General features: G+C 40.5%; 1 protein-coding gene across 3 annotated transcripts; it reads right to left on the minus strand.

The window, feature by feature from the left end:
- Window positions 1-1,208: 1,208 nt before the first annotated feature.
- CD5 (CD5 molecule) lies at window positions 1,209-27,882 on the minus strand. 3 transcript variants are annotated; one of them, XM_083356258.1, is made up of 7 exons: window positions 27,770-27,882; window positions 14,471-14,509; window positions 7,948-8,244; window positions 5,980-6,048; window positions 4,789-5,082; window positions 3,335-3,460; window positions 1,209-1,382 (listed from the first exon to the last, which is right to left on the minus strand). In XM_083356258.1, exons 1-7 carry the CDS (start codon window positions 27,840-27,842, stop codon window positions 1,237-1,239), a joined length of 1,044 nt encoding a protein of 347 aa, XP_083212384.1. In that variant the 5' UTR covers window positions 27,843-27,882; the 3' UTR covers window positions 1,209-1,236. The 3 variants fall into 3 exon arrangements, with proteins under 3 accessions (XP_083212384.1, XP_083212385.1, XP_083212383.1); XM_083356259.1 differs by lacking the exons at window positions 14,471-14,509; window positions 27,770-27,882 and adding an exon at window positions 15,423-15,435; XM_083356257.1 differs by lacking the exon at window positions 27,770-27,882 and having other exon boundaries at window positions 14,471-15,329.
- Window positions 27,883-27,902: the final 20 nt, after the last annotated feature.

The following is a 27,902-nucleotide window of genomic DNA, read 5'->3' on the forward strand; positions in this document are numbered from 1 at the left end:
CTTCAAAGGGGTTTGCTTGGCTAGATATCAGCAAAAGCAGGAGGTCTGCACTGCAGTCTTCGTTGGGCTGCCATCCTACTTCCCGCCTCTAGAGGAAGCCAAACCGTATTTTTGGGAAGGGTCTCTGACAATAACTGAACAGTAAAATATCCACACCGACCTACACATTTATTATTCTACCCATGTTCTTTCATTGAAATTGTGATTATGACACTAGATCTCTGTCCATAATCAGAAGAGGCATTTGTGGCATTTACATTAGAATTCTCATGTTTGCCAGGAAACAAATGACATTCGTCTTGCCTGGAATTCTTTTGCAGTTCCTCTCTGCCATATGTTTCGAGTTCAATAATGTTGCATCCACTGCAAAGACAGTGAGACGGCTGCTTTTCTTCCTCTGTTAAGGAACTTGAAAGTGAGTGCTTTGGGAGCAGAATTTTGACCAGGACTCAGCAGATCTCTTCTGGAATGTCAGCTTTAGTTGCAAAATATATGGCCCAGTCATAAATAATAGAGTGCTATTTAGGAGTACATTTAGAAGAGAATTATCACTCTTCCCACAGAGGCTAGAATTACAGGATGACAGTCTCTTTAAGCAGCCTGTAACTCACAGATATCAGTCAATGTCTTATGAGTCTGACAAATGTGAAAATCTGATCTCCTGGTATTCAGGCTTATGAAAGATAAAGTTATACCCACAAAGACTGCATGATTGGGATGGGATGAGTTTGCCCCATCATCCAACAGGATTGTGCTTTATATTTAATGATGCAGGTGGAGCTACTGTAGGGTTGCCCATCTGCTTTCCCAGATGATAGACTCACTTTGGGAAGGAGGGCGACTAAATTGCTCAGTATTCTACTAGCCAGGTGAATTAAAAATCCCACCAGCCCAGGGGTAGGCAACCTTGGCTCTTTTATGACTCGTGGACTTCAACTCCCAGAATTCCTGAGCCAGCATGGCTGGCTCAGGAATTCTGGGAGTTGAAGTCCATGAGTCATAAAAGAGCCAAGGTTCCCTACCCCTGCACCAGCCCAAAGTAAGCAGTGGTTATTCTTATAACCCCCATCCAAAGTGTGTTGATCAGAAGGTATGTATGGTTCCTACTTTTCTGAGATCAAATCTTGCTAGGATGGTATAGTCACATCACCAACCTGAGCTCTTATATCTATTTATAATGAGAACATAAATTAGAATATGGATTAGAAAACTGTATATTCAGTGTCCCTGTGTACGTTATGAGACGTTCAAATGCATACATTCCCTTTGACTTGCAGGAGAAATCAGAACACGGATTCTTGTTCCCTGCTCTGCAGGTGATTTCTTACCATTTTGGTTCACCCCACTTGGGCCAATCCATTGTTGCTGCCTCTTCTTGGAATCTGCAGAAAGAGGGAGGGAAGGGACATGGAATTGATGATATAACCAGGTAGGGCAGAAATACTCTTCCCCCAAGTTCCCTGAGTATAATCCTTATTAGTTAAGAACCTTAAGCTTTTAGTGCAGGGGTCTTGAAACTTAGCCCTTTTATGACTTGTGGACTTCAACTCCCAGCGTGCTGGCTGAGGAATTCTGGGAGTTGAAGTCCACAAGTCATAAAAGGGCCAAGTTTGAAGACCCCTGTTTTAGTGTGTAAAGCATGCACCGGGCATGAAGTGGCACTGGATACCTAGAGAAATGGGCTCCTCTGACCATCTTTGACTCAGTGGAAGATAATGCTCTTTGGACAAGGAATTTATTGGCAACTTTGCATGGCTTGATCACTCATATTGAGGAGGATGGAAAGTGGTCACATAACATAATCAAATTACATGCTTTCCATTCCTAGGTATGCAGGAAATCTGTGTTGTTGTTTTTTTTAAAAAAGGATGGTAAAGTAATAGACTCATTGCCAGTACAGTTACCCCAATCTAGCTTTTTATATTTTTTTAGACAGATTTGCTGTTGACCTCATAAATAACTTATTAAGCAGCAGACTATCACAGCTCAGCACACTTTCACTCTACTTTTTGCTGCAGAAACCTTTTTAACCTCCTCTGGATGGCCTTTAAAATTATCTTTTAAACAGCACTAATCACTTCCAACCTAGTTATAATTAAAATAATAGTAAAATACTCTGAAGTGAAATGTTATAATGCAATATATTAAGGACTCACTGATATTTTGAGGTGATTAATGGCTGCAATCAGAAAGATCCTGTTTATTTTTTTAATAGAGCTGTGTGCTTGTATGCTAATTAAAAAGCATGAAGAATGTTCCTATTCATTGCTATTAACTACATTCCAAAAACTGTGCTGAATAGAAAGGATTTTATAAAATCATTTTGAATGCATTTTGTATATTCAGGCTGTTAATGTTCACGGAAGGATTAGAACATGCACAAAATCATTCCAACAGTGTTGAAAATAACTATAATTCCATAATAGAAGAACTATTCATTAGTGCCAGGTATTGCTAGGAAACATCTGTATAGCCATTATAATTTTGGTGACCTGGTGAGAAACAGAGGACATGGAAACAATCATCAGAGATAAAATGGGCCCAGCAGTATCCATCTATGGCAGGCATGTCAAACTCATGACATCACGTGACATCGTGCAACATATCGGAACTTTTTTCCTTTGCCAAAAATGGGATGGGCGCGGTTTCTCCGGGATGCTCCGGCCCGCGGGGCGGCAGTTTGACACCCCTGATCTATGAAGTCCTTTTTGCTCTCCAAGCTTGATTGTTTGCTTGTAGACATTTCATTACCCACCTAGGTAACATCATCCCCCCCCAAAATGTATTCATTATGTCATCAAGTGGGGTAATGAAACATCTGCAAGCAAACTACCAAGCTCAGAGAGTTCACAGTTCAGTTCTGAGCTACATACACGGTATTTTCTTTTTATTGAGAGTGCATCTCAACTTGGATGGAATCTGATGCAGGGATTCAAACTTTGGTATGAATGGAGTTTATTTTCAAGACATTTCTAGATAGCCGAAGGTAGCATTTAAATGAAGGCATATAGACAAAAATACACCATGCAAATTGATGTCATCAGGATACCTAAAAAAGAAAGGGGTTCATGTGCATACTTTTGTGTAGAGAGTACAATAAAGCATACAGTAGTCCTAGAATGAAATGTGAGAACCAGAAAATTCCTGGTGCAATCAATGGATCTCCTAAGCCCCAGTCTTTTCAGCCTGAGCCACCAGTCTTTTTGTCATCAAGCTTTTTTCTGGACGACCATGCATTTTTTCCACATAGTTGTAAGAGCACACACACAGAAAAAGCTGAGGCCCAAAACAGACTCTGACAATCTCTTTATACCAGAAATAAATTCTTACTTACATTTTTTCATAACTCTTTTGTAGGTGGGAAGAACACAGATGCTCAAAAGAACAGCAATAAGAACAAGACCAAGCAGGATTCCTAAGACAGTCTCTGAACTGGATTTCTGGGACTTCAAATCTTGATCTGGAGACAGAAAATCCTATAGATTATGAACTTTTCCTGACAGCTGGGTTTTCCACTTCCCAACTTAAGTTGAAAAACGTGCCGAAGACTTGATCAGGTTCACTGGATTATCTGCAGTTCTATTTGGTTATCAAGACGCTATGAAAATCATCATATGTCTAAAGCTTGGAAAGAATCATCTGCCAATCACTGATTTTTGCAGTCTTTTCAGGATGGCCAAGAACTGATTTAAAAGGCCTCCACTGTCCTTTAAATTCCCAATGCTGGCATACTGGCAGTTCCATTGTAACAGGATTCCCCCAGAGGATAACATAGAGTGAACCAACATGGATCAAGTTTCTTTCTAAAGGATTAGGGCATTCCTTTAAGCACAAAGTGCAATACAATTGCCCCATCAGAAGTTGCATTTGTTGCCATGAAACATTTCCTTGCCCACAAATATGATGCAACTATGAAAGAGATATACTGAAATTGCTTGTAATTGCAAGCCCCTGTCAAGATGCAAGCACGATCAGCAGGTCGTAACTCATTTCACATGGATACTGGGACTGCAGCTAGATCAGAAAGAGCTCTATATCTTCAATAGCAACAAGCTCTTTTTCACAGAAATACTATTGTTTTTAGGCCCTCTCATTCAGTATTTCAGCAGCAGAATGTTTCTCACTCCCCCTCCTCCTTTTTGCAGAACTGCAGGGTTTTTTTTCTTCCTTCCAGCGTTTAGCCTGACTGTATAGGAATACAGTATAGTACAGTACAGAATTGCTCCTGTACTGGAATTATTCCACTATAAATATCATTCCACTATAAATATCATTTAGATACTAGCTACCACATACCATCTGTCACCCATTAGGTTACTTCTGAACATCAACTTTCAGAATACTAGTTAACATACTAGTTTTCTTATCAGTATAATTCAAACCTCCCTTTCAGAGTTTTTAAGAAACAAAGAGCAAACCTGCATAGGCTCAGGGGCTAAACTTAGCTTGTAGAATTCTGAATGTTACTGTTCATGCTATGGGAAGTGGTAGATTCATATTTTTTAGAATGCAGTGTAGATCTAGCGTTTCAGGAATAACATTCTTCTCTTTGAAGGATAGTGCAGGAAAGTTCTTTTTAAAAAAAAAATGGGGAGGGAAATTAGAAAATATAATCATTCCTCCACAAGCTGGTACAGTTCCAGAATTCTTGTACATTACTCAACCACTTTTTACAAAATTGCCCTCCCATAATTGCACTGAAAGACCCATTTTGTGTAATTTAAATGATGAGCACAAATGAAAAGCAGCGCAGGGATTGAGTGTGCTCTTCTAGTGAGGTTTGCTCACCTGAGCATCTAACCAGTGTTAGGCTTAAGCACTCTTGTGTGCTTCTTGAGCAGTCACCCACGCTAAGATTCCTTTTTTCACACTGCAGCTTCTCCCAGTGCTGCAGTGTCCTTTCCCTGTTCTGATCCTTGTGTCCTGGATTTTCACAGTTTACCCCCTGGCAAACCCTGGGTCCCAGCTTATTCCACCATCTTTGCAAACTCAGGCAAAGCATTTTCTTGTAGCCTTTCACATCTTGCTCCAAAATCCCTGAACACAAGGAGGTTCCATCTTCAATGTTTGTCCCTGAGTGATCTGGGAAAGGTAACATAAGGCACGGATCAAGTAATGCATGCAGTGGTACGATTAACAGTACAAGCATCAAACTCAAGGTTTTGTGTTCATATTTTAACTTTTCCAATGAAAACCATAAATACTTCTGTCACGGTTCCGATAGATGAATCAAAAGAACTTCAAGGCAAAATTCTTCCTTAAAGTACATTTATTCCGGATACAAAGTATTGGCACTACATAGTTGAACCCAAAAACTAACTTCCCTTCCTCCAGATACAAAGTAACAAAGTACAACTCCCACCCCCAATTAACTGTCATAAATCACATTCCCCAATTAGCTTAAAGCCCGGGCTTTCTCCTCAGCTCCACAGCCAGCCAAAATGTTATCAACTTGTCCTTGGATTCCCACAGCAGCATTATTATTATGGCTAACTGAGCTTTCATTCCAACCCCCCCCCCCCTTCTCTGCTGCACCTACAGTAATTTCTTAAGTAAGTAAAAGCATGTTAAAGGAGTAGAGAAAATGGCTGCATTTTCATCAGTTGTCAGAGCGGGAACATCTAATGTTAGCAGCATTGACAACTTCCTTATGAATACTTTAGAGATGATACATGAAGTGTAGACAGCTAATGCTCTCCAGCTGTTTTGAATATTAACTGTATCAGCATTAGCCAACATTGTCACATGGCAGTTTCGGTTTATAAGCCTTGAGAATTTGACAAAGGTGAGGACAATCAAGATGCCTTAATTAAAGAATGCATTTTTATTCTGAATAAATGTTTTAAGGGTGGAGACAACTGTGTAAGTTCTGCTGCCTTTCATGTTCTTGTGAATGATCTAAAAATAACTATCCAAAGTTGTTGGTAGCATGTAATTTTAAGTCACTATCACCATCAGCAAAGATTTGGGTTTTCCTACCAAAGGGTTTCGAGGAGGTCACCAGGGGTGCTGTTGTAGGCAGGAATATCGGAGTGGTTTGCACAGGAGCTGAAATGATAAAGATAATCCAAGGTATTTTAGAAAGAAAGATTTCAGTCCAAGAGATAAATTTATTTTATTTAGCATAGGGCGTATCATACATGGAATAGCAATATATACTAACATTTCACCTAGATTAGTAAAACAAGAGATAAAGTTTCTGTAGCACCTCAACTTGCTCTTCAGTACTCAGCTATGATCTTGGTTTCACAACTCGCCAGCAAAGTTGAACATTAATTCAGTTATTCACTTTGTCTTTTCATCATGCCTTAGCTAGACTTCAACTTTTTAAAAACATATTGAGATTTATTAACCTATATCCTTATTTTTCTCTTTTATGAAAAGCTTATTATATATTTTTATTTAGCCTTTCTTTGGGAAATGCTTAAGGGTGCCTACATAAGATACATCTGCATGAGATTTTCATGCCACATCTAGATTAGCCCTGCATCCTGTGCCTTCATTTCTTTTCGGTAGCTGAGTCAACTTACTTCAGACTCAACTGGGGGGGGGGGGCAAGAGGCACCTCAGAGGAAAGCCAGCCTGACAGTTTTGTTTCTCTCCTTCAATAGTGCAGGGAAGTAAGCAAGGATAAAAGTGAGAAGAATTCTCAAGTGTACAGTCTGGGTCCCTAATATTGGTCGCATTATCCCTGTCCACTCATGTCTTTTTTTCATGGTGCAAAACAGAAGAAGGGCCAGCTGATGTGCTATTTGCCATCTCTACTCTTTGGCTATGTTATATAGGAAAGCTGACATCCAGAATAACCAAATACTGCCTTTAGTACTGTCCATGCTAATTGCCCATTGTATTGTTTCCAATACAATGGTGGCTCAGTGGGTTAGGACGCTGAGCTTGTCGATCAGAAGGTCGGCAGTTTGGCGGGTCGAATCCTGAGTGCCGTGTAGCAGAGTGAGTGCCTGTTACTCGTCCCAGCTTCTGCCAACCTAGCAGTTCGAAAGCATGTAAAAATGCAAGTAGAAAAATAGGGACCACTCCGGTGGGAAGGTAACAGCGTTCCGTGCACCTTTGGCATCTAGTCATGCCGGCCACATGACCACGGAGACGTCCTCGGACAAACGCTGGCTCTTCGGCTTTGAAACGGAGATGAGCACTGGCCCCTAGAGTCGGAAACGACTAGCACACATGTGCGGTGGAAACTTTACCTTTACTTTTACTATTGTTTCCATTGCCCTGGGAAGCTCTGTGCCTTTTTGATATATAAATAAATGTTAATGTAGATTGTTGGCATTAAGTCCTTTGCCTTTTTATTTCTTGATCATATTTCATTCTCTCTGCTTTTGACTTCCTTTTGTTGTGTATCACCAGCTAACTGTTTTTGACGGATGCTGAATTTAAAAAAAATAAATGTCAAATTATATTATGTGCTAACTGAACTGAGTGGTGTCTGTGCTTACTCTGATATGCAGAGTCTGCTGGGTGCATACTGCTGAAAATTACTCACACTTAATGTCCTTTCTTTCTATCTCTTCCGTGCTGAGTGGAACCATAAGGATTTTTATGGCCACAAGACCTGAGGCAACACATTATGAGGTTGTGATTTGTTTGCTTCATACCCCCAATGCTCTGATGCTGGGAAGCTGAAAAAAAAAACAACCCTCAGATCCTCTTCCAAATGCTTTTGAAGGGTTGGGGAAAGGAAGCGATGCCAGTGTGGAAGTGCTCACAATCTCTGGGCCAAGGCATACAATGCAGCAACCTTCCTAAACCTAGGTAGAGTGACTGTTCAGGATTCTTGCACTGACTTCCTAAGACAATAGGCAAGATCCATGTTCTGTCCTCTATGACTGGTTTCCAATTCAACTAAACCACAACATCAGTTTCCCAGATGACCCAGACTTTGTTCAAAGACAGCATGCAAATAGGAAGGGGGTTGGTTGTACATACCTTGACAAACTAGGAACACAGCCAGAGAGGTGAAATCATGGGAATCACAGGCTATGCAGTCCTTGAGAGCTGTCTCGTTGCCTTGGCAGGTCATCAAGCAAGTCTCGTGCTTCTCCGATTCTTCAACATATGGTTGCAAGATCCCGAAGGGGAAGTGGCAACCAAGTTGTCCACAGGCAACTTCTGCATTCTGCTGTGTAAAATTTCTGCTGTCAATCCTCTTCCATGTGGCTGCATGAAGCACCTCCAGCCACCCAGAACATCTGCAGCCTGTGCCATTAAGCCTCAAATCCATTTCTGGATAGAAAAAAAAATGGAATTATTGAGGTCCCGGCAGATACATTGCAGTGTTTTCTCTCTTCCTCTCAGTGCTGCTGGGACTGCATGTGTATGAAATGATTGCTTTGCTTTAAGCTCGGTGAGATGTGTAGACTGATTATGGTTTATTTATTAAACCGTGGTGGCTCAGTGGGTTAGGACGCTGAGCTTGTCGATCGGAAGGTCGGCAGTTTGGCGGGTCGAATCCCGAGTGCCACGTAACAGAGTGAGCGCCTGTTACTCATCCCAGCTTCTGCCAACCTAGCAGTTCGAAAGCACGTAAAAATGCAAGTAGAAAAATAGGGACCACTACGGTGGGAAGGTAACAGCGTTCCGTGCGCCTTTGGCGTCTAGTCATGCCAGCCACATGACCACAGAAATGTCCTCGGACAAGCGCTGGCTCTTCGGCTTTGAAACGGAAATGAGCACCGGCCCCTAGAGTCGGAAACGACTAGCATCCATGTGCGGGGGAACCTTTACCTTTACTTTAAACATGGCTAGGCAGTGTAAGTGGGATTTCATAGTCCCTAACATTATAGATCTCATGCCTTTCCTTATTACAGAAAAATGAAACGAAAAGATACCTACTGTATGTAAGAGAAGCTTGGCTTCACAGCCATCAGTAAAAACGAAAAAGCAAACATTATTTGTCTTGAAAAAGACATATCTACTTGCTCTTTTTCCTTTCAGACAAAATGAAGTCTGAACTGAGATTTGCCACAAGCTTACCTGTTTGGTTCGAATTGACGAGGACTCAGAGTGGTTAACACTGACGAGTTTATTGAATACACAAAGTCAACTGTCAAATGTCAAATGTTGCAACCCTTTTATAGAGAAAGCGTTTGAACTGTAACCAATACAAACTGTCTGTTTTCCCGCTCCTTGGTTGTGGCGTCCAATGATTGCACCTTATTTTCCCGCTTTAAACCTTGCAAAGCTGCACAGTGTTTGCAATATCTTCTATGGCTTATTGCTAACTATTTACATACACAACACCCCTTACCCCCCAGTTGGTGTCATTTCTTTACAAAGTCCTTTAGGTATTTTGGTGGCCTATGTATTCTAGAAGGGTATCTGTTACCTTGGCTGCTAGGGGCCCCTTTTCCTGGTTGACTGCTTGGCTGCTGGTTACTATGCTGGTTACTACTGGACCTGGGCTCAGGGTTACTGGCTTCAGATGTACTGCCTTGTGTATTAGGTTGTGTTTGGGATTCAGTTGTCACTGGCCTACTTCGCAGGGGTATTTCCCAATCAATTGGACTGAATTGTTGTTGATGGGCATCTGGAAATATGTCATCTTGCCCCACCACTACACCACTTTCAGGCCTAATGTTATCTGTACTGTTTGCCCTAACTGAGCTTTGGTCCCCCTCAGCTGGCACACACCCACTAGATCTTTTCCTCAGCTGGTCTATGTGTCTTTTACAGACCCTATTCCCTTCCCCCTCAATGATGTATGATAAGGGACCTAAGATTTCAGTTACCACCCCAGGAATCCACTTATCCCCTTGGGCGTAGTTCCTGGCCCAAATCAAGTCCCCCACTTCAAATGTTCTGTTAGGAATGTCAAATTCAATGTTTGGTTGGAGTCGGTCGGGGTGTAGTCTGTCCAACTTGGTCAAGATTTTTCTTCCCCACCTCATTTCAGCTGGACTTTTCCCTGTAGCCGAACAAGGGGTTGTGTGTTGGGCCAACAAGAACTCAGCTAGTCTCTGATGCCAGTCACCTCGAATAATTCTTTTAAGCGCGTCCTTCGTGGTCCTCACGTTCCTTTCAGCCAATCCGTTGGTGGAGGGGTGGAAGGGTGCAGAAGTCTTATGCTTAATCGAGTTGGCCTTGAGGAAATCCTGAAATTCAATAGATGTGAATTGTGGCCCGTTATCAGACACTATTAAATCCGGCAACCCATGAGTGGCAAAGAGGCCCCTTAATGCCTGTATTGTTCTGCCTGCCGTTACTGAACTGACCGGTACTACTTCTAGCCATCTAGAGTAGCTGTCGACCACTACAAGGAACGTTAACCCCTGGAAAGGTCCAGCGAAGTCAATATGAATCCTGGACCAAGGATTCCTAGCTAACTCCCATTTATGTGTGCGGATGTGTTGTTGTTCAGGCCTGGAACGTTGGCACAGATGGCAATTGGCAACGCATTCCTCAATGTCTTGGTCCAATCCTGGCCACCACAAGTGACTCCTAGCTAAGGCCTTCATCCTTACTATTCCAGGGTGTCCTTCATGCAATTCAAATAGAATAGCTGATTTGTGGATTCCTGGGATTACTACACGAGTTCCCCAAAGTAAACAACCCATATGAACTGATAGTTCATCCTTCCTTCGGAAAAATGGACTGTATTTTACGTCTGGGTTGGCGTTGGGCCAACCGCTCATGACCCAGGCCATTACTCTCCTTAAGATGGGGTCCTTATTGGTTGCCTCCGCTATGTCTTTAGCAGTTAGGGGCAGATCAGGAATATCTTGTAGGGACATTACTTGTCCCACTGGGGCAGGGTCCTCCTCTGTTGTGCTAAGGGGCAATCTGCTAAGAGCGTCTGCATGACCCATGTCTTTACCTGGTCGGTATTGGAGGGAAAATGAATATGCTGAGAGGAAAATGGACCATCTCAGCATCCTGGGAGACATAATTTGGGGAGTCTGTTTATCTGTGGTAAACAGTCCCAGCAGGGGTTTGTGGTCTGTCAGGATTGTAAAGTTCCTGCCATACAGGTAGTCGTGGAACTTTTTAACTCCTGCCACTATGGCTAAAGCTTCCCGGTCAATTTGAGCATAGTTCCGCTCTGCCTTGGTTAGTGTGCGGGAGTAGTAAGCAATGGGTCTTTGCATTCCCTGGGTGTCTAAATGGCTGATTACTGCCCCGACGCCATAAGGCGAAGCATCGCACGCCAGGTAGATTGGTCTATTTTCTATAAAGTGGGTTACAGTTGAGCTACTGGAAAGGATATCTTTTAAGGTCTGGAAACTCACTTTGTGCTTGTCTTGCCAATGCCAAGGGGTCTTCTTATCTAAAAGCCTGTGCAGTGGTTCTGCAATGGCAGCCTTATGTGGCACAAAAGTGTGATAAAAATTTACCAAGCCTAGGAAGGCCTGTAGCTCAGCCTTGTTCCTTGGTTCAGGAGCCCCTTTTATTGCTTTAATTTTTTCAGGGGTAGGGTGGACCCCGCTTTTGTCAATCCTGAACCCCAAAAAATCAGTGGATTTAACCCCTATGCTACATTTTTCCTTTTTTAATTTTAATCCAGCCTTTCTAATTCTACCCAGTACCTGTTCCAGCCGCTCTACTAACATTCCTTCATCTTTTCCAGCTATTAGGACATCATCAAAGTAAGGGCATACTCCAGGTATGCCCTTTAAGGTCCTCTCCATCACTTCTTGGAAGATGCCTGGAGCAGCTGCAATCCCAAATTGCAGTCTGTGGACTCGGAACGCCCCCTTGTGGGTAACAATTGTTTGCGCCTCTGCAGCCTCTTTGGAAACAGTCAACTGTAAGTACGCATGCGCCAAGTCGAGCTTGGCGAAGATGGCGGCGTCCTGGATCGTGGCGAGGACCTGCTTCACCGTCGGGACCGGGTAAGCATGCTTTTTCATTCCAATGTTGAGGGTCGCTTTATAGTCGGCGCAGATCCTCACATCCCCATTGGGTTTGAGGGGTGTGACGATCGGCGTCTCCCATAAACCGCCCTCAACGGGTTCTAAAACTCCGAGGCCTACAAGCCGGTCGAGCTCGGCCTCGATTTTTTCTTTTAAGGCAAAAGGTACCCTCCGGGCCTTTAGCCTGATTGGATTTACTGAGGGGTCTAGGTTAAAATTAATGGGGGGCCCTTTGTACTTGCCTAGAGATCCATCGAATACGTCTGCAAATTCTTTGCAGACGGATTCGAGGGTCTTATTTTTAATCACAGAATTTATTCCCCCTATCCAAATTCCCAGGGCAGGAAACCAATTAAGCCCTATTAAGCTAGTCCTATTCCCCTCCGTAACTACCACATCTAAGACCCCCTTAAATCCCTTAAAATTAACTCTAAGGCTGGTCTTTCCCTTTACGATTATTGGACTTTTTTGGAAGTCCGTTAATTGAATATTTGTTGGGCTAAGTGGAATTCTTTTTCCACTTAGTTGTTCAATTTTTTTCAGGGTTTCAGTGGAAATTATCGACACTGAAGCCCCAGAGTCGATTTCCATTCTGCAAGGAACCCCTTGCAGAAGGACTGTGATTTTTAATTTTCCGTCCGGAAAATTGTGCCCCCTTCCCTGCCTTTTCCGATTGACTCGGGCCATCTCCCCTGGGTTTGAAAATTTCGCCCGGGATCTAGGGGTCTCCTTGCCACTAGCATTGGGGGTTACCTTACCCTCTGGCCACACATCGACTTCATTCAGACGGGAGTCCCGGACGCGGTTTCTGCAGATGGCCTGGATGTGGCCGGTCTTGCCACAAGCCCTGCACTTGGCGGTGCGGAATCGGCAGGAAGCGCGGGGATGGTTGCCGCCACAGCTGCCGCATCGGTTCTGGGTGTCGTTGTCGCGCGGTCTGGTTGCGGTGTCCCGCCACGGTCGTTGTGCCCCGGTCGGTGGTCTCTGCGGTGTTGCGGGTTGTTGCCGGCGGCCGGGTTCGGGCCCTTCGCTTCTAAGTTGTCTGGGTGCCATCTTCCCAAATCGCCTGGAGACTTCGGCGATCTCTTCCTCCCACTGCTGATCCACCTCCCCGCAGTCCACATAGCCCTCTTGGTTAATTTCAGGTGCTGTCGCCATGCTACTGCGGGGGGGGTCGCGATACCCGGTAGACTCATACGTTAGGAGTTCGTCGAGCACTTCCTGTAAATCGCCAGTAGGTTTGGCGATTATTCTGTTTTGTAATTGTTCATCGCGTAAGCCTAGCACAACTCTGTCCCGAATCCTAATTTCTAAATTATCGTATTTGCAACGAACTGCGGCTTCCCTAACGGCAGCGACGAATTTCTGTATGGATTCCCCCGGTCTCTGATTTCTCTTCTCGAAGATGCGCCGCCAAAAAAGTTCGGACCTTCGGGGAGTAAAGTGCACCTTTAGTTTTGCAAGGAGGTCGGCATAGGGCACGCTGGAGACTGGTTGTGGCTGGCACAGCCCGACAGCGACTCTGTAGACCGGTGTGCCGCAAATTGTCAAAAGTGCCGCCGCTTTTTTTCGGTCGTCGGTGATTCCGTTCACTAACAGGAATCCTTCGACCTGACCAATATATTCTTCCCAATCTTCGGGGAAGTTAGGGTCAAATTCCTTCAATGACCCGATTTGCGCCATTCGGAGAATTTTTTCCTATTCTGCCGCGGCCGCTCGGTTGACTGTGACTCGCTCAGACTTTGCCGCCTTCACGACAATTCTTCCTAATCTCTGGTCTTCTGTCGATCCCACCTTCGTCGCCAGTTGTTTGGTTCGAATTGACGAGGACTCAGAGTGGTTAACACTGACGAGTTTATTGAATACACAAAGTCAACTGTCAAATGTCAAATGTTGCAACCCTTTTATAGAGAAAGCGTTTGAACTGTAACCAATACAAACTGTCTGTTTTCCCGCTCCTTGGTTGTGGCGTCCAATGATTGCACCTTATTTTCCCGCTTTAAACCTTGCAAAGCTGCACAGTGTTTGCAATATCTTCTATGGCTTATTGCTAACTATTTACATACACAACATTACCAATCAACATACTTCCCATACTTTCATGACAATTAGGTCCGAGCGAAGCTTATGCATATTTACATACATCAGATAATTCCCACCAGGCTCAGACTTGCTCCTTCATCAGGGTTGGGACTTTGGTGCCTGAGGCAAAAAATAAAATGGCGCCCCCTCCTCATTCCACACAGAGACGCTACGAAATTAGTAAATTTTATATTTCTACTGCTGGGTAGCTTAAGGGACTCCACAAAGAGACATACGATAGGCCTTGTGACATAAAGAATATTTTCTTCTACAGAAGTCGCGGCTGGAGGGTGATAACTGACTTTCAATCAATCACCACTGTTTTTGTGAGAGTTAAGAAAGAAGACCTTGATGGAGACATGAAAGATCTGTCACCCATGATCTTGCCTTGCACTCTCTACGGTTTCTCTCCTTCTGCTGTCTCTGTGATTGCTTCCTTTAGCTCAGAGGAAAGAGTTAGAGAAGTAGGCTCTGCCCTGACTCAAAAACTGAAGCTGGTGATGAAGTAGATCACTAACCTTCAGGACTTCTACTTTGTCCACTGTTACAAGTGACCACTGGGGAAAAAAAAGAAATATAAAATAAAAAAGTAAACCTGAAATAGGCTGAAGACAAGAATGTGCTAGCCAGTATGCATGTTGGTTTGATGGTATGTATATGTATGCATATAAGCATTTGCATTCAGCTTATCTCCATATGTTCAGGGTATTTTACAATCATAAAGCACAACAAAGAAACATACAAAATGCAACAGGAAAACTTTGCTCTAAAATTATGACAAATATTCATGCAAAGTGGTTTCTCTGTTAATCATTACTTCCAAACTTAATTCTAACTTTGTCATAAGCATCTTGTTAAATAGAATTAAAAAAAAATCCCAATAATATCATGCCACTGGTTAAGTTCTTTTTTAAGTAGTAATTTTATTAAAGACTGCAATCACAATAATAAAAACTACTACAAACTTAAAAAAAAGATTAAAAAGAAAAAATAGAAGGTGGAGAAAAGAAAGTAAAAAAGAGAAAAATTCAAAAAAATAGGAAGGAAAAATAAGACTATAATAAAGAAAAAGAAAAATATACAAAGAAGTGCTTATCCTTTATCACAATGCACAAACAATTTTAGTAACTTATCACCTTCTCTTAAATACAACAAATGATTTTTCATATCCCATTTCTTGTTTATAAACTATTCCTTAAAGCTTCATCCTTAAAGCTGATATCGGCAAAAGCCCATTAAGGGTTGCAACAGATAACAAACTATCTATTTTAACTTGGTTAAATAAATTAACTTGATATTCCTTACCTTTACTTATAACCATTTTGATATTTAGTCCCTTCAAATAGTTTTCTAGTATAGTACTTGATTTCTTTTCACTTTTTCTTTGTCTCTTTTCACCCAAATTCTTCAAAGCTTTAAAAAGTCTCCTTTGCAAAATTAATGTAGGAATGTTATCCAGGTCACTCTTACTTTGTTATTTGCATGTCTCTTTTAATTATTAAAGCAGTCAGTTTATTTTGTATGTCCGGTGTAACATGTTTTTCCATCTCATACTTGAAGTCTGTCATTTTTAAATCCGCTTTCAAAGCAGTCTCAGTCTTGTCAGGTAAAACTTGTTCTTCTTTCATAACATCTGTCAGACACAGTCTATCTATCTATAGAGGCAGACATTCTTAAAATTAACTTCTGGATGCATTGTTCAAAAATATCCTTCAGTATGTTCGATGTTAACATATTTTGCTTCATTTTGTAATTGTGAGTTGAGTTTGAGTGTTCTCCTTTAATTATAATCTTTAGTTCTTTCTACTTCCCTCAAGTGCTCAATTTTTTAAAGTGTTACATTATGGATGGTCCTTGCTTAATCCTTTGGTCATGTGATCATTATTTATAACCTCCCCAGGTGGCTTGTGTCAATAGGAAAGCCAGCAGGGAAGGTCTTAAGTCAAAGTCACGTGATATCTTGCTTAATGGCCATGGTGATTTGCTTAATGACTATGACATAAAAGGTCATAATATTGGGTGGGTCATGTGATGCTTCATTTAATGATTGTACCACTTAATGATGAATTTTCTAGTTCTATTGTGGTTTCAGGTTGACTACCTGTATTACATTTTTGAAAATGAATTGAAAAGAAATTTCCCATGGGAAGGATTCTTTATAATTAATTCCAACATTTTATTTCAAATTTATCAGGACCCTTGGGCCATTAGTAACTTTTTAAAATCAAAGTTTTAATCACCCCTTTGCCCATTTATTCCATTTTTAATGTACTTAATCTTGTATTTAAAATTTATTTCATTAAGAATTGAAGAAAACTCACCTGGTGCTCTAAAAACTTGTTGATCCAAAGGTTCCTAATAGTTGGGAAGCAGCTGACAAGCAATTTCAAAAAATGATTTTAAAAAGGAATTATGCGGACTTAGTGTCCTTTTAAAGGGGCCAGCCACAGTTTGAGCAAGATTCTCCTGATCTCCTCATGCTAAAAACCCACTAGAGATTATTATTTTACAGTCTCCTCATCTGGAGCAGCTGTCTGGAACACCTGTGGGAGATCTCAAGTTCCCTCTTGTCCAGAGAGGAATTATTGAAGAGCTGCTCCCTTTGCTAGCTCTTTATGCATTGGCTCCACGTTTTTCTGTTTCTTCCACAGAACATCACTGGCTAAATTCCAACTTCTACTGAATGGTGTCTATCCAGGCCAAATCCATCCAGGGTTTGCTCAGGATAAATGCCACTTCTGGAAAACTGTGATACTACTTTTCTAAGGCTCTGTTATAACATGATGATTGAAAGAGCCCATTCCCAAAGCTCATCACTCATTGCTTTGCTTCATAATAGCTCTATTAATGTACTTTCTTCTAATCCTTGAATTGACATGAAAATATACTAGCATAAAATGTACTGTCCTGGCAACTGAGTTCTATTCTGCCAAAGTAAAGAGGCTCACAAATGGTCCTGTCCTTAATTTTTAATGCAGTACAATTTAAGGGGTGTAATAGGTTAGAACCACTCAACTTGGTTTATACTTCTGTCCACATCACCTCCCAGTGGAAAATGCATCCAGCAAACACACACCTTAATGTGTGGCAGGGGTAGTTGGGTGAATACAGGTACAAGCCTGGACTAATTATTTACCCATTATTTGCCTCTATGGCTGTTCCTTATCATTCTGTTCTGAATATGACTCTGGTGCATTTTTGAAAGAGCATTAAATGTGTCCTTTGTCCAAAAATGACCCAACAACTAGGTCACAGGCAGAATGTGCAGAATGAAGCAAAGAGTTTTCCTAGACTTTTTATATCAGGTGGTTCCTTTGAAGTTCTGCTCTATTTACCTACAAGCAATAAATATCACTCCAAACATCCAAGTAATTCTTGTTCCCTGAGTTTGCAATATAGCAGGGGTGTCAAACTGCCGGCCCACAGGCCAGATGCGACATGCCGAAACTGCACCTACCCCATTGCCAGCAATGGAAAAAAAGTTATGATACGTCACAACACGTCACGTGACGTTGAGAGTTTGACACCCCTGCAATATAGAGTCAAGGAGATGACCTCAAAGAAACTACTGGAAACTATCTTGCAGAATCTGTTTCCTGCTCTGGACAATATTCTAGGATAGCCAGCCTCAAAGGGCTTGACACTAGATCACTCTCATGGAGGAAAGGTTGGGTGGAGTAGGAGATATGGGAGACATTGTCTCCTCCAGCATCCCTCCCTCATCTTATTACCTCTGGAGAACCAATAAAAATATTATGAATCTAAAAGAAATGTAGCTGCATGAAACTCTTCAGCACTGGGTCTGTTGTCTGTCTGTTGACGTGCAGAATTGCACTTGTGAAATTCTATACACTATTTATTTCCATTGACAGGAATGACTATGCATAACAAAGACATTTCTGAATATTTCTGTTCGTGGTTTACTGCGAGTAAGGGACCAAGTGCATGCTAGTAGCAAATGGCCAAATGGATAATAATTGCAGTTGTGACCTTGCAGCCACACTCAGTATTATGCAAAATTTTGTAGGAGTAGCTCAAATCCCTATCCCATTAAAGAAAGATATTTTAAAAACACGACCAAGTAAAGCTCACTGCTGACAGAAGCTGTGGAAATTGCATATATCTATGACAGAGCTAACCCTCACCCCCCAAAAGCTGGCAGAACCTAGCTCTCATTCTTATTAAATTGGTCTTCTTCGCAGTAGAAGACTACAGTGCTGTCTAGCACTTTCTTTTGACAGAGCCTCTTTTTAAAACACAGATCTACTGCTCTTCAGATGAAAGCTACAATAAACACTTGTATATAAAGAGCCCACATACTACCTGAATCGTGGTTTCTGAGGAAACAGTGGGCAAGTATCTTTGCCAACATCATAGTCCAGGACAAAATGGCCATGGAGAGCTATACTAGCAACAGGAGAGAGAAGGGCATGCCTGCAGAAGCCTAAAGTGGCCAATAGGACCTAGCTTCTAGCTGTGCATCATGGATCATATCCATGGCACAAATAATATTGGGAAAAGAGTAGGAATGCTACTTTAAAACTAGAACAGCTAAATACAAGTTTAAGCTGCCTCAGCTATAGTTTGGGATGAGATAAAGTAATGTTTCTCAACCTTGGTGGCTTAACTCCCAGAATTGCCCAAGCAGATGAGATACACCGAGATAAAGGGAAACAATAAGAAGACATTTATTATAAAAAGAGGTCATGGAGCATCTTCATGCTGTGGCTACAGGGATGAGACAATGAGACATGTAGATGAGACCCAAAAGCCATGTATGTCAAAATTAGTTCTGTGTACATAGGAGACATCCACAGATCTATACAAAATTAAATACTTCTGCACTTTGCTAAAGCTAGCCTGAAATATTTTGCTGCCTGGATCAAAGATCAGAGATTCTTGATTGAGAGCTGATTTTTTTTAATGAAGTGGGTCCTACTACACCTGAAGGCAGCAAGTGAGCTTAGGTAGTTTAGGACATGTGGTGCACTGCACTCTCCCTCAAAACTTTACTCCCTTGGGTTATCCACTACTTGAGATGAAGGTTGCACTCTGTGTAATAATAGGGCTGGCCCTTGCACACTGCTTTGAAAGATACATCTATTTTGAAGAGTATGTTTTCAGGGAACGTGAGGATTTACAGTGAAAAATCCTAGCGGTATACGCTGCAAAATCCTTTGGCTGATACATGGCAATGTGTGGAAGAATGTAAATCTGGCCTTTGGAAGGGAGAAGAGAGCAATAAACCATTAAGGGAGAAGAAATAGCAACTCACTCCTGACAAGGAGAAAGCATCAGAAGGAATCATTTGAAATCCTTTATAAGATGTTCATGGTCTCCTCTTCACCAATAAAGAGCATTCCTCGGCTGCTTTGGTTTCTTGACCTTACTTACTGTTGTGATTCATCGTCAGCCAGTGGTTTCGGCAGCTGAGTCTGATAATTTTGAAGAGGAGGAGGAGGAGGGGTTTGGAGAGCCTTTGGTGTCAGAGGAAGGTTCTGATGCACTGCAGAACTCTCAGCCAGGCCCCTCCTGTCTTGTTCCTCCTCAGACTCAGCTGTGTGAGCATGAGGGATTGGAAGAAGACGATCCACAGCTGGCTCTGTTCAGGGACGCTAGGAGCAGGAGGCAATCTAGCAGAGCAGAACAGAGGAAAGCAATGAGGCAACTCGGGAGAAGGCAATGAGAAGCCACGCCTTGGGACTGCTGATAAAAGGGGAATGTGTGGGAGGTGCTGGTTGCTGAAGGCAACCGTTTGAAGATCTTCTGCTAGAGTCCTGGTCTGTTATTCTTTTTTAACTCTTGTTTAACCTTTTGGTTTAAGTCTTGTTTGAACTTTTCATTCAACTTTTGTTTGAACTCTTTGTAAATAAATTTGGTTGGGTTTTTTCCAGCCTGTTGATTATAAAAAGGGGTTGTCCCTGACATTCAAACAGGGCCAGTCGTAGGCTGGAACAGAACACTTACCCTCAAGGACTGACATGGTATATGAATTGAGCAAGTGGGTTATTTGGAAGGATTCCGTTTCAGAACCTGTTAATTTTTAGGCGGACCAGTCGTATCACATCGGGCTGTCCTGCGTCATTGTTAGCAAGTCGGTTATCACTGCCTAAAAATTTACATAGGTATTTATCCATTTATATATAAAATTTGGAATCCGCCCATCTCGCTCACACCATGACTCTGGGCAGTGTATAGCTTAAAAAATAGAAACCATATAAATATTATGTTCCACTAGGAGGCAGTTAAAACTGGAGCAGAATGATTCAAGTTAAGAAGTGGGAGGATGACAGTGAAGGCACTAAACAATTTCCAAGGTTGCATTCTCCTCAGCGAGCCTCAAGCAAGTAAGCAGATCCAGGTCTCCAGATATTTCTGAGAGGCCAGGAGAGTGGGGCCTGCTTCACCTCTGGGGGCAAAATATTCCAAAGAATGGGGACAGAGCATGTGCTCTTCCTGGACCCCGCAAGTCAAATACTTTAATTGGTAGAGTTTGTAAAACGCTAAACTCTTGACAAGTAACAATGACAGCACTTCATATGAAACCCCTATTCCTGCTATTATCTCTGAAAATGAAGAAAGCTTTGTTATAGAGCAGAATGAGGCAAAGGGGCATTTGTAAAACAAATGAGCATTTGGGCCACTGAAGGAATATTTCCAGCAATGATTTTCTTAGCAAATTCTTAGTACCTGTTCTTTAAAAATGTGGGGAAAAATAGTAACGAAAGGATTCCTGATATGCAAAAAGGCATTCTGATCAATACCAGTTTTATGGTACACTTGATTTTAGCAAGAATAAGTTTAAATTTTGTATATGAAAACCCTATTACATGAGAACAATAACGCTTCTACTAAAATTAATAAGAAATGTGCAAATAAAAGATTAACCTTGCAGTATATTTGTTGATTCATAGTATAATATGTGGAGGAGGTTACTTGAAGATGTAAATCATGCTATTTGTTTATTTCACTTGCTCTGGTTTCAAATGGTTACCTTTTTTGGAAGAATACTTTGATTAAGGGGAGTTTTCAGGGCACAGAGAAAATGGTATAAGAATGAATGCTCTTATGAAGAGCTCAAATGAGATTTCACTGAGATGGCTTTGATTTGCATCAAGTCTTCTCTCCCTATTACTCCTTATTGATTGATTGATTGATTTGATTTGATTTGATTTGATTTGTAGGGCTGCTCAACCCAAAGTGACTCTGGGCAATATATAAGCTCCCCCCACCCCAAAAAGAAGAATAAACAAGAATAATGACAATACAATGTTAAAAAAAGAACCATACTTAATTACAATTCTACTTACTTGTCTTGCTTTTTCTGTAGCTTAAAAATAAATTATTGTCCCACCTGCAGCATGCCACAATAATACAGAACAAATATATGAAATACAAAACACATACCCATTTGAACAAGTGGGTTCAAACACCCCAAATGTTTTACAAATAAACAGAAACATGTAAAGTGTTAATGTAACAAACATGGTTTGCAAAGGCCTCTATCCCACGGGGAAATCCGGGTCGACTCTGTCTCCCAATAAGCATCCATGTGTTGGCATAACTTGGTGGTTCCATGTATCTGAAACCATAAAACCCTGGTGATCCCCAAAGCTGACTCAGTCAGACTGTTGCACAGAGTCAAATGTCCAGTCATATTCTGAATGGTCTTCCCCAACCTGATGCTCATCAGTGAGTTGAACTTCAACTACCAGAATTCTGTCACTATAGATAACTTCTCCTCATGAGATCATTGGCCTGCTAATGTTCCACTAGGCTGGACATCCACTATTAGAAACTAGCCTGCATCCAGCTTGTTCTTTCAGTCAAAATGCAAAAAGCTTTTAATTTTATTGGGCAACTGAAACCCTGAGTGTGATTGGTATTTTTCATCTGCTCCTTTAAACTTCATATGATTCTGTGATTTTAATTTTATAAAACTGCTTAAGGTTTTCTTTTTCAGGAAATGAGGCATTTAAATATGTTTTTTTAAAAAAAATATGTTCAAAATACATAGATGAAGATGAAGGAAGTATATACAGAAAGGAATAGGAATTGGATAGAATTCTGGGCATATAAAGTTTGAATCCAACACACTGAATAATATAATTAGTTCCCATTTTAATGTTGAGGTGAAATTAACAACAAATGAAAGCATTATTTTTAGAAGACTGCTAAGAACTTTTAATGCGTGGCTGATGTGACCCTGGAAATCTACTGCATGCACCGATTTTCAGAATGATCAAGTTTTTACCAAAAAAAGAAAGTTAATTAAATCTGGGTCACTTTTCATGGAATAGCTTGGGCTTTAGCCTCAGCTATCTTATGAGTGGCACAATTTTTAAAAAAATTGTAATTGCACCTGGAGACTACTGCTTTTTATATTAAAATGAACATGCCACGAAAGGTGGGTTCTGGTCCTTTTACTAATATTATTTCTCCAGATTCAATTCCTCTCCCAAATAGTTTTAGAGTTTGCAGAAGGAACCCAACAATGGAATGGGGAAATTCTATTTATGACAAAATGGGAAAATTCTAGTGGAGGTTGAAAAATTAAGTTACACTGTCCCCGAAGTCATTGTTCTGACCTGACCTGGGGATCTCATAATGTTATCACCTTAAATACAGTAAGAAATCCATGGTCCTTTAGTGGTAGAGCTAAGTACATTCAAATCTTGGACTTACTGATCTGGTGGGGGCCTTAGTTGTGCATCTTTATGACTTCTCCCTTTCTCTCCCATTCTATGCTCTATTGTATAGCTGTTTCTGCATTTCTGGTATAATAGGGAAACAAATAAGCTAGAGAGCGTTTGCCAACTCTGCACCTGTGTCGTTCCACATTTATTAAAGCAAGTCTATAACTTTGGTTTCTGAATTCTGACTCTAAATATATTTCCTGGGGAAAAGGCATCACTATTGCTATTGCTGGTGCTTAAAAAGGATGCTATAACTTTAAAGTGAAAAGAATAAAATCTACACATTTGCCTGGTCACTTGTTCCATCTATCAATTACATTATATCTATATTAAATTACAAGGAAAAAGTGCTGCAATGAATAATGTCAGTCAAGCATGCACACACTAGCCCAGAGCTAGATCTGTCTGCAGGGGCATCTATAGTGGCGGCCCCAAAGGATCTACATGGCAGCCATGACTACACAATCAAAACTCAGCCTTCTTTTTTCCTCATATGGCACATCACTCATACGAAATGGAGCAGGGCTCCAATTGTGCAATTGCTGCAGCCATTCTGAGTTCTCTGTGGACAAATCCCCCCCCTTTGCTCTTCTCCCCATCATCTGTCTGCATCTGCTTTATCATTACTGTCCCCTCTGTTGAGGCCTAGCTCTACAGTCTGGGCTAGTATGTGCATGCTTGGCTGACATTGCTCACTGTAGCATTTTTCTTTTTAATTTAATTTGTTCAATATGCTGTTGTTTATAAGTACTGAGGACCCTATACAAGACTGCCTTTCATCTACAGCTGGCATAGCTAAGACCACAGCATTCAGAGTGCTTGCATTCTGCGGTCTCTAGAGTCTCATTCAGGTAAAAATGATTGAATTTTGGATCTTTAAAGAGCTTTAATGAAATTTCTTTTTTTAAAGAAAAGATAAACAAACCCAAAATGAGAGAGGGAGAGGGAGAAGGGGAGGGAGGGAGAGAGACAGAGAGAGAATACTTGTGACTAGTTCTTCATGCTGTATCCCAAAGATGCACCTGAAAGCAGGACAAGAAGCAACGCATGGAAACTAGTCAAGGAGAGAAGCAACCTAGAACTAAGGAGAAACTTCCTGACAGTTAGAACAATTAACCAGTGGAACAACCTGCCTCCAGAGGTGGTAAATGCTCCAACACTGGAAGTTTTTAAGAAGAGACTGGCCAGCCATTTGCCTGAAATGGTATAGGGTTTCCTGCCTGAGCAGGGGGTTGGACTAGATGACCTCCAAGGTCCCTTCCAAATTATTATTATTATTATTATTATTATTATCATTATTATTATTATTATTATTATTATTATTATTAATATTTCCAAAAGGCACCTGGACTTTCTTGAGGTTCCCCCCCCCCTGAAGAACTGAAGAAGCTTCTTGGATGAGAAGTGAAAAGTTTTCAAAGAAAAGAACGAGAAAGGCCAGTTGCCTTTTGAAAAAAACACTTTTGGGACAACCGTGACAAGGATGATTGAGAATTTCTATAAACATACATGCTGCATCTCTTCTACAAACAACACACTAATGCTTTTCTTCCCTTCCAATTGTAGACCATCACTTCAAATTTTACAGAAAAAAAGAGGCAGGCAAGGAGAGGCATTGAGAGTGCCAACTAGCACAGAAAGGGTTTAGTGTTTTTCACTGTGACAGCATTTGCCGAATGGTTTTACACTCAAAACCATATAATAGAATAGATAATTCTATCCAAAGTTACATTTTCTATAGAATTCAGAGTCTTTGGCCAAGGTGAATTTCCTGTATATTTTCTCGTAATCTAAATTTGATTTTAAAAAAATCTGGGCAGATGCAAGCCACACAATGCCTATTTGTGCACCCAGAAAAATACGTTTGAATATCATTTATTTGTCTAAGTTGAATATCATTTATTTGTCTAAGTTATAGATTTATCAGGTTTTGATAGCCTCAAGTATTATGTAAAAAATAAATGAGACATTTTAAAAAGAAATACAAATAGTGATGCTGCATAAGCGTCACCAAAATTAAGCATAGCAAAGAAACAAATCACTTTCCATTTTCAAAACTTTCTTATGTATTATAATTTCTATGGTATTTTTAAAAAAAGTATTCAGAGACATCATATGGGTGGGAATAAGAGGATTTTTACAAATTAGGTATGCATTCCGCAATTATAATAGTATGTATTGTAAAAAAAACCCTTCTTTTATGTTTTTGCAATAAGATCATCAGCTAATGTCAATTTTAGAAAGATAGAATCACACTATCTGTGCTTCTATTTATATATAACTCTGCTCCCAAAGAAAGTGATAAATGATGTGATAAATATATATCTTTTAGATATAAACATAAAAATTCTCTAAGAAAATAAATATGTCATATATTTTAGAACCTGTTGGCTCCTTAGTGAAGTAGGGCAAACTTTCTGCATTTACAAAACAACGGCAACAACTAGAAGCTGCAATGGAAATGATTTATATGATTTATATATATAATGAAGAGGGATTTTTTGAAAACATATTCAAGGATAGGGAGCTCAAAACGTAATTACTTCAAATTTATTATTTTAAATAATAATTGAAACATAATGTTTAGCACCAAAAATGCTTCACATTTTTAGTGCAATCATCCATTTTAAATACAATCATAAGAAGTTTTATACCTTGTAAACAGAACAGGAATATCTAGTCTCATAACAAAGCAAAGATGCAAAAATCAACTTATGGTATTCCCAAACACATTAGTTTATTTGTAGAGAATTACAGGATACCAGAACAACAGTACATGATGCAAACATTGTTATTTTTGTGCCGAACTAGGCAATGATGTGAATTTTAAAACAAAACTCTTGAGTTTGAACATGAATTTTTGGTATCCATCTGTAATATCTGACAGTAATAACTGCTTTTAATGATTGTTTTTATATATTTATTGTTTTAAATTATTATATGTTGCCCAGAGTCACCGTGTGAGATGGGCAGTCCTATAAATTTGATAAAGAAACAAACAAACATAACATAACATGAGCTACTGTCCTGATTTGGTCCTCTCGTGTCCAACAGGAATTAGAAGTTAAATTTGTTTTACTTTAAAAACACATTACTATGAGTAACAATAGTTTTCTCATTCAATTCATGTCGTGACTTTGGATAAGATCAGTATATCAGATAATCTTTTCAAGGTATAGCTATATTCCATATATAAAACATGTATATTCCACAGTTGTGGAACTGTGCCTGCATTGGCATGAAAGGAAAGGCGGAAGGGGGAAGGGGAGGATAGGATAGGATAGGATAGGATAGGATAGGATAGGATAGGATAGCCTAGCCTAGCCTAGCCTAGCCTAGCATAGTGTAGCTTAGCCTAGCCTAGCCTAGCCTAGCCTAGCATAGCATAGCACAGGAAAGAGGGAAGGGGAGGGAAGGGAAGGGAAGGGAAGGGAAGGGAAGGAATAGCATTAAATGTAAACCATGGCAAGTGTATTGCCATATAGATTCACTTTTTGCAGGACATTTAGTGGAATCAGTTTTCTTAGATTAGAAATGAAAAAAAACCATCCTACTTTGCCTTTCCCCCTCCCACTGCAATTAATTAAAGAACTGACTTGATTTCCTTATTCTGATTTTCCAGTTGTAACCTAAGATCACCCTTCTATCTTCAGTACTGCAGGTAATATTTCTTTTTTATTTACAATAATTATATTCTCTAGGTAGCTTGAGTGACTGGTGCAGCCTTGCACTGAAATACTGATTCTCTGCTAGTCCTGCCAATTTTCAGCAGACACAATTCATGATCTCTAGTTAATTAAAATATAATGAGGGTGTGAACAGATAAGGAGGCTTTGATTAATGACAGGGTAGGGTGGATATATTAACAGGAAGACAGGTTTATATAGTTCAAAATGAATCAACACTTGGTACAAATAATTAGCAAGAATTCAGCAACAAATCTCTACCCAGACTATATACATATTTAATTACAGCTCAACTTAATGGCTGCAGTTATATGGTGGGTAGGTCTGCAGCACTCACATAGATTACATCCTGTATTAACTTGCGTTTTCACATCAATCTTCCTTCTTTGGCTAGGCTGACTAGGTTGGTTTGTGCTTTTATACTGCAACCTAGATTTCTTTCACCTAGTAAGTGGAGTGATCTCAGCATATTTTTCAAATCTTCAAAAACGTTCAGAGTTTTTAGAAATATAATATAGCTAGTCCTTGACACAGTCCTCAAGCAAATCCGGCTTCTCCCATTGACTTTGCTTGGCTGAGAAGGTCACAAATAGTGATCACATGAGCCCAGGATGTTATAACTATAGTAAATACGTGCTGGTTGCCAAACGTCCAAATTTTGATCATGTGGCCGTGGGGATGTTATGATGGCCATGGGAGGACCTGTCATGAGCGACCTTTTTCAGTGCTGTTGTAACTTGAAACAATCACTAAATGAAAGGTTGCAAGGTGAGGTCTAGCTACATGTGCTCAAGCTGAGACTTGACGTACTAGCCCATTACTGGCCCCACAAAAGCAGAGCAATCTCAGAGGCATTACATTCATTCACGGGGCCCTGAAGAAGGCTCTCTATAAATATATGTGCCTCATGTTTATCCATTATTATTATTTTTGCTATAGCTGGTTATTGAAAGTTCTCAGCATTTTATAAAATATTAGCAATGAAAAACATAGTTTAAAACAAGAAGCAAAATAATGGAGGTCATTAGCAAGTGAGCCCATAAAGTTTGTGAAAAATATAGATAGTAGCAGCAATTTTCCAGCAATTTAAAACTCTTTATACACATGGAAAATTTAATCACAGTCTTCTTAAAAATGGAATACTTTAAATAATGTACTGGGGAACTTAATAGGCACTTTGCCACAGAAAGGAATATCAAGAATTCAGTGTTTCTTTAGTTTTTCCCCCCTCACCAAGTATTGAAAGTCCTTCATATGCCCCTAGCTCAAAAAAATTGACCCTAACAGGAGTATCAGTCTTGCCTTTGTCTAGTTAGATTGAAAGGGCTGGAGCTCAAGCTTAGCAATTGGGGGCTTATAAAAGTTTCTAAGTGATTTCTACTCTCTGCTGAGAGTTGAACTTGTGCAGATAGCATAGCCTTGTAAAATTACTCACCCCACATCTCCACCAACATCAGTGGGATAAAGTCTAGAAGGTGCGTGGATTTCATTAGTCTGTTCCACCACATCCGATGTGTACAAGCACCCCTTTTCTGTCCTTGCCGTGGCTTTCTGCTACCTGCTATGGG

The sequence above is a fragment of the Vipera ursinii genome, assembly GCF_947247035.1.
Source record: "Vipera ursinii genome assembly, chromosome: 1".
Lineage (NCBI taxonomy): Eukaryota > Metazoa > Chordata > Lepidosauria > Squamata > Viperidae > Vipera > Vipera ursinii.

What these genes read in the sequence shown, in the direction of transcription:
- CD5 (XM_083356257.1), bottom strand. Translation starts at nt 14,633, where the DNA reads ATGCAAATGCTTATATGCATACATATACATACCATCAAACCAACATGC. An exon ending in ACAAAGTAGAAGTCCTGAAG is followed by an intron (nt 8,245 to 14,470) that starts GTTAGTGATCTA and finishes TTTTCTATCCAG; the next exon opens with AAATGGATTTGAGGCTTAAT. An exon ending in GACCTCCTCGAAACCCTTTG is followed by an intron (nt 5,083 to 5,979) that starts GTAGGAAAACCC and finishes TACCTTTCCCAG; the next exon opens with ATCACTCAGGGACAAACATT.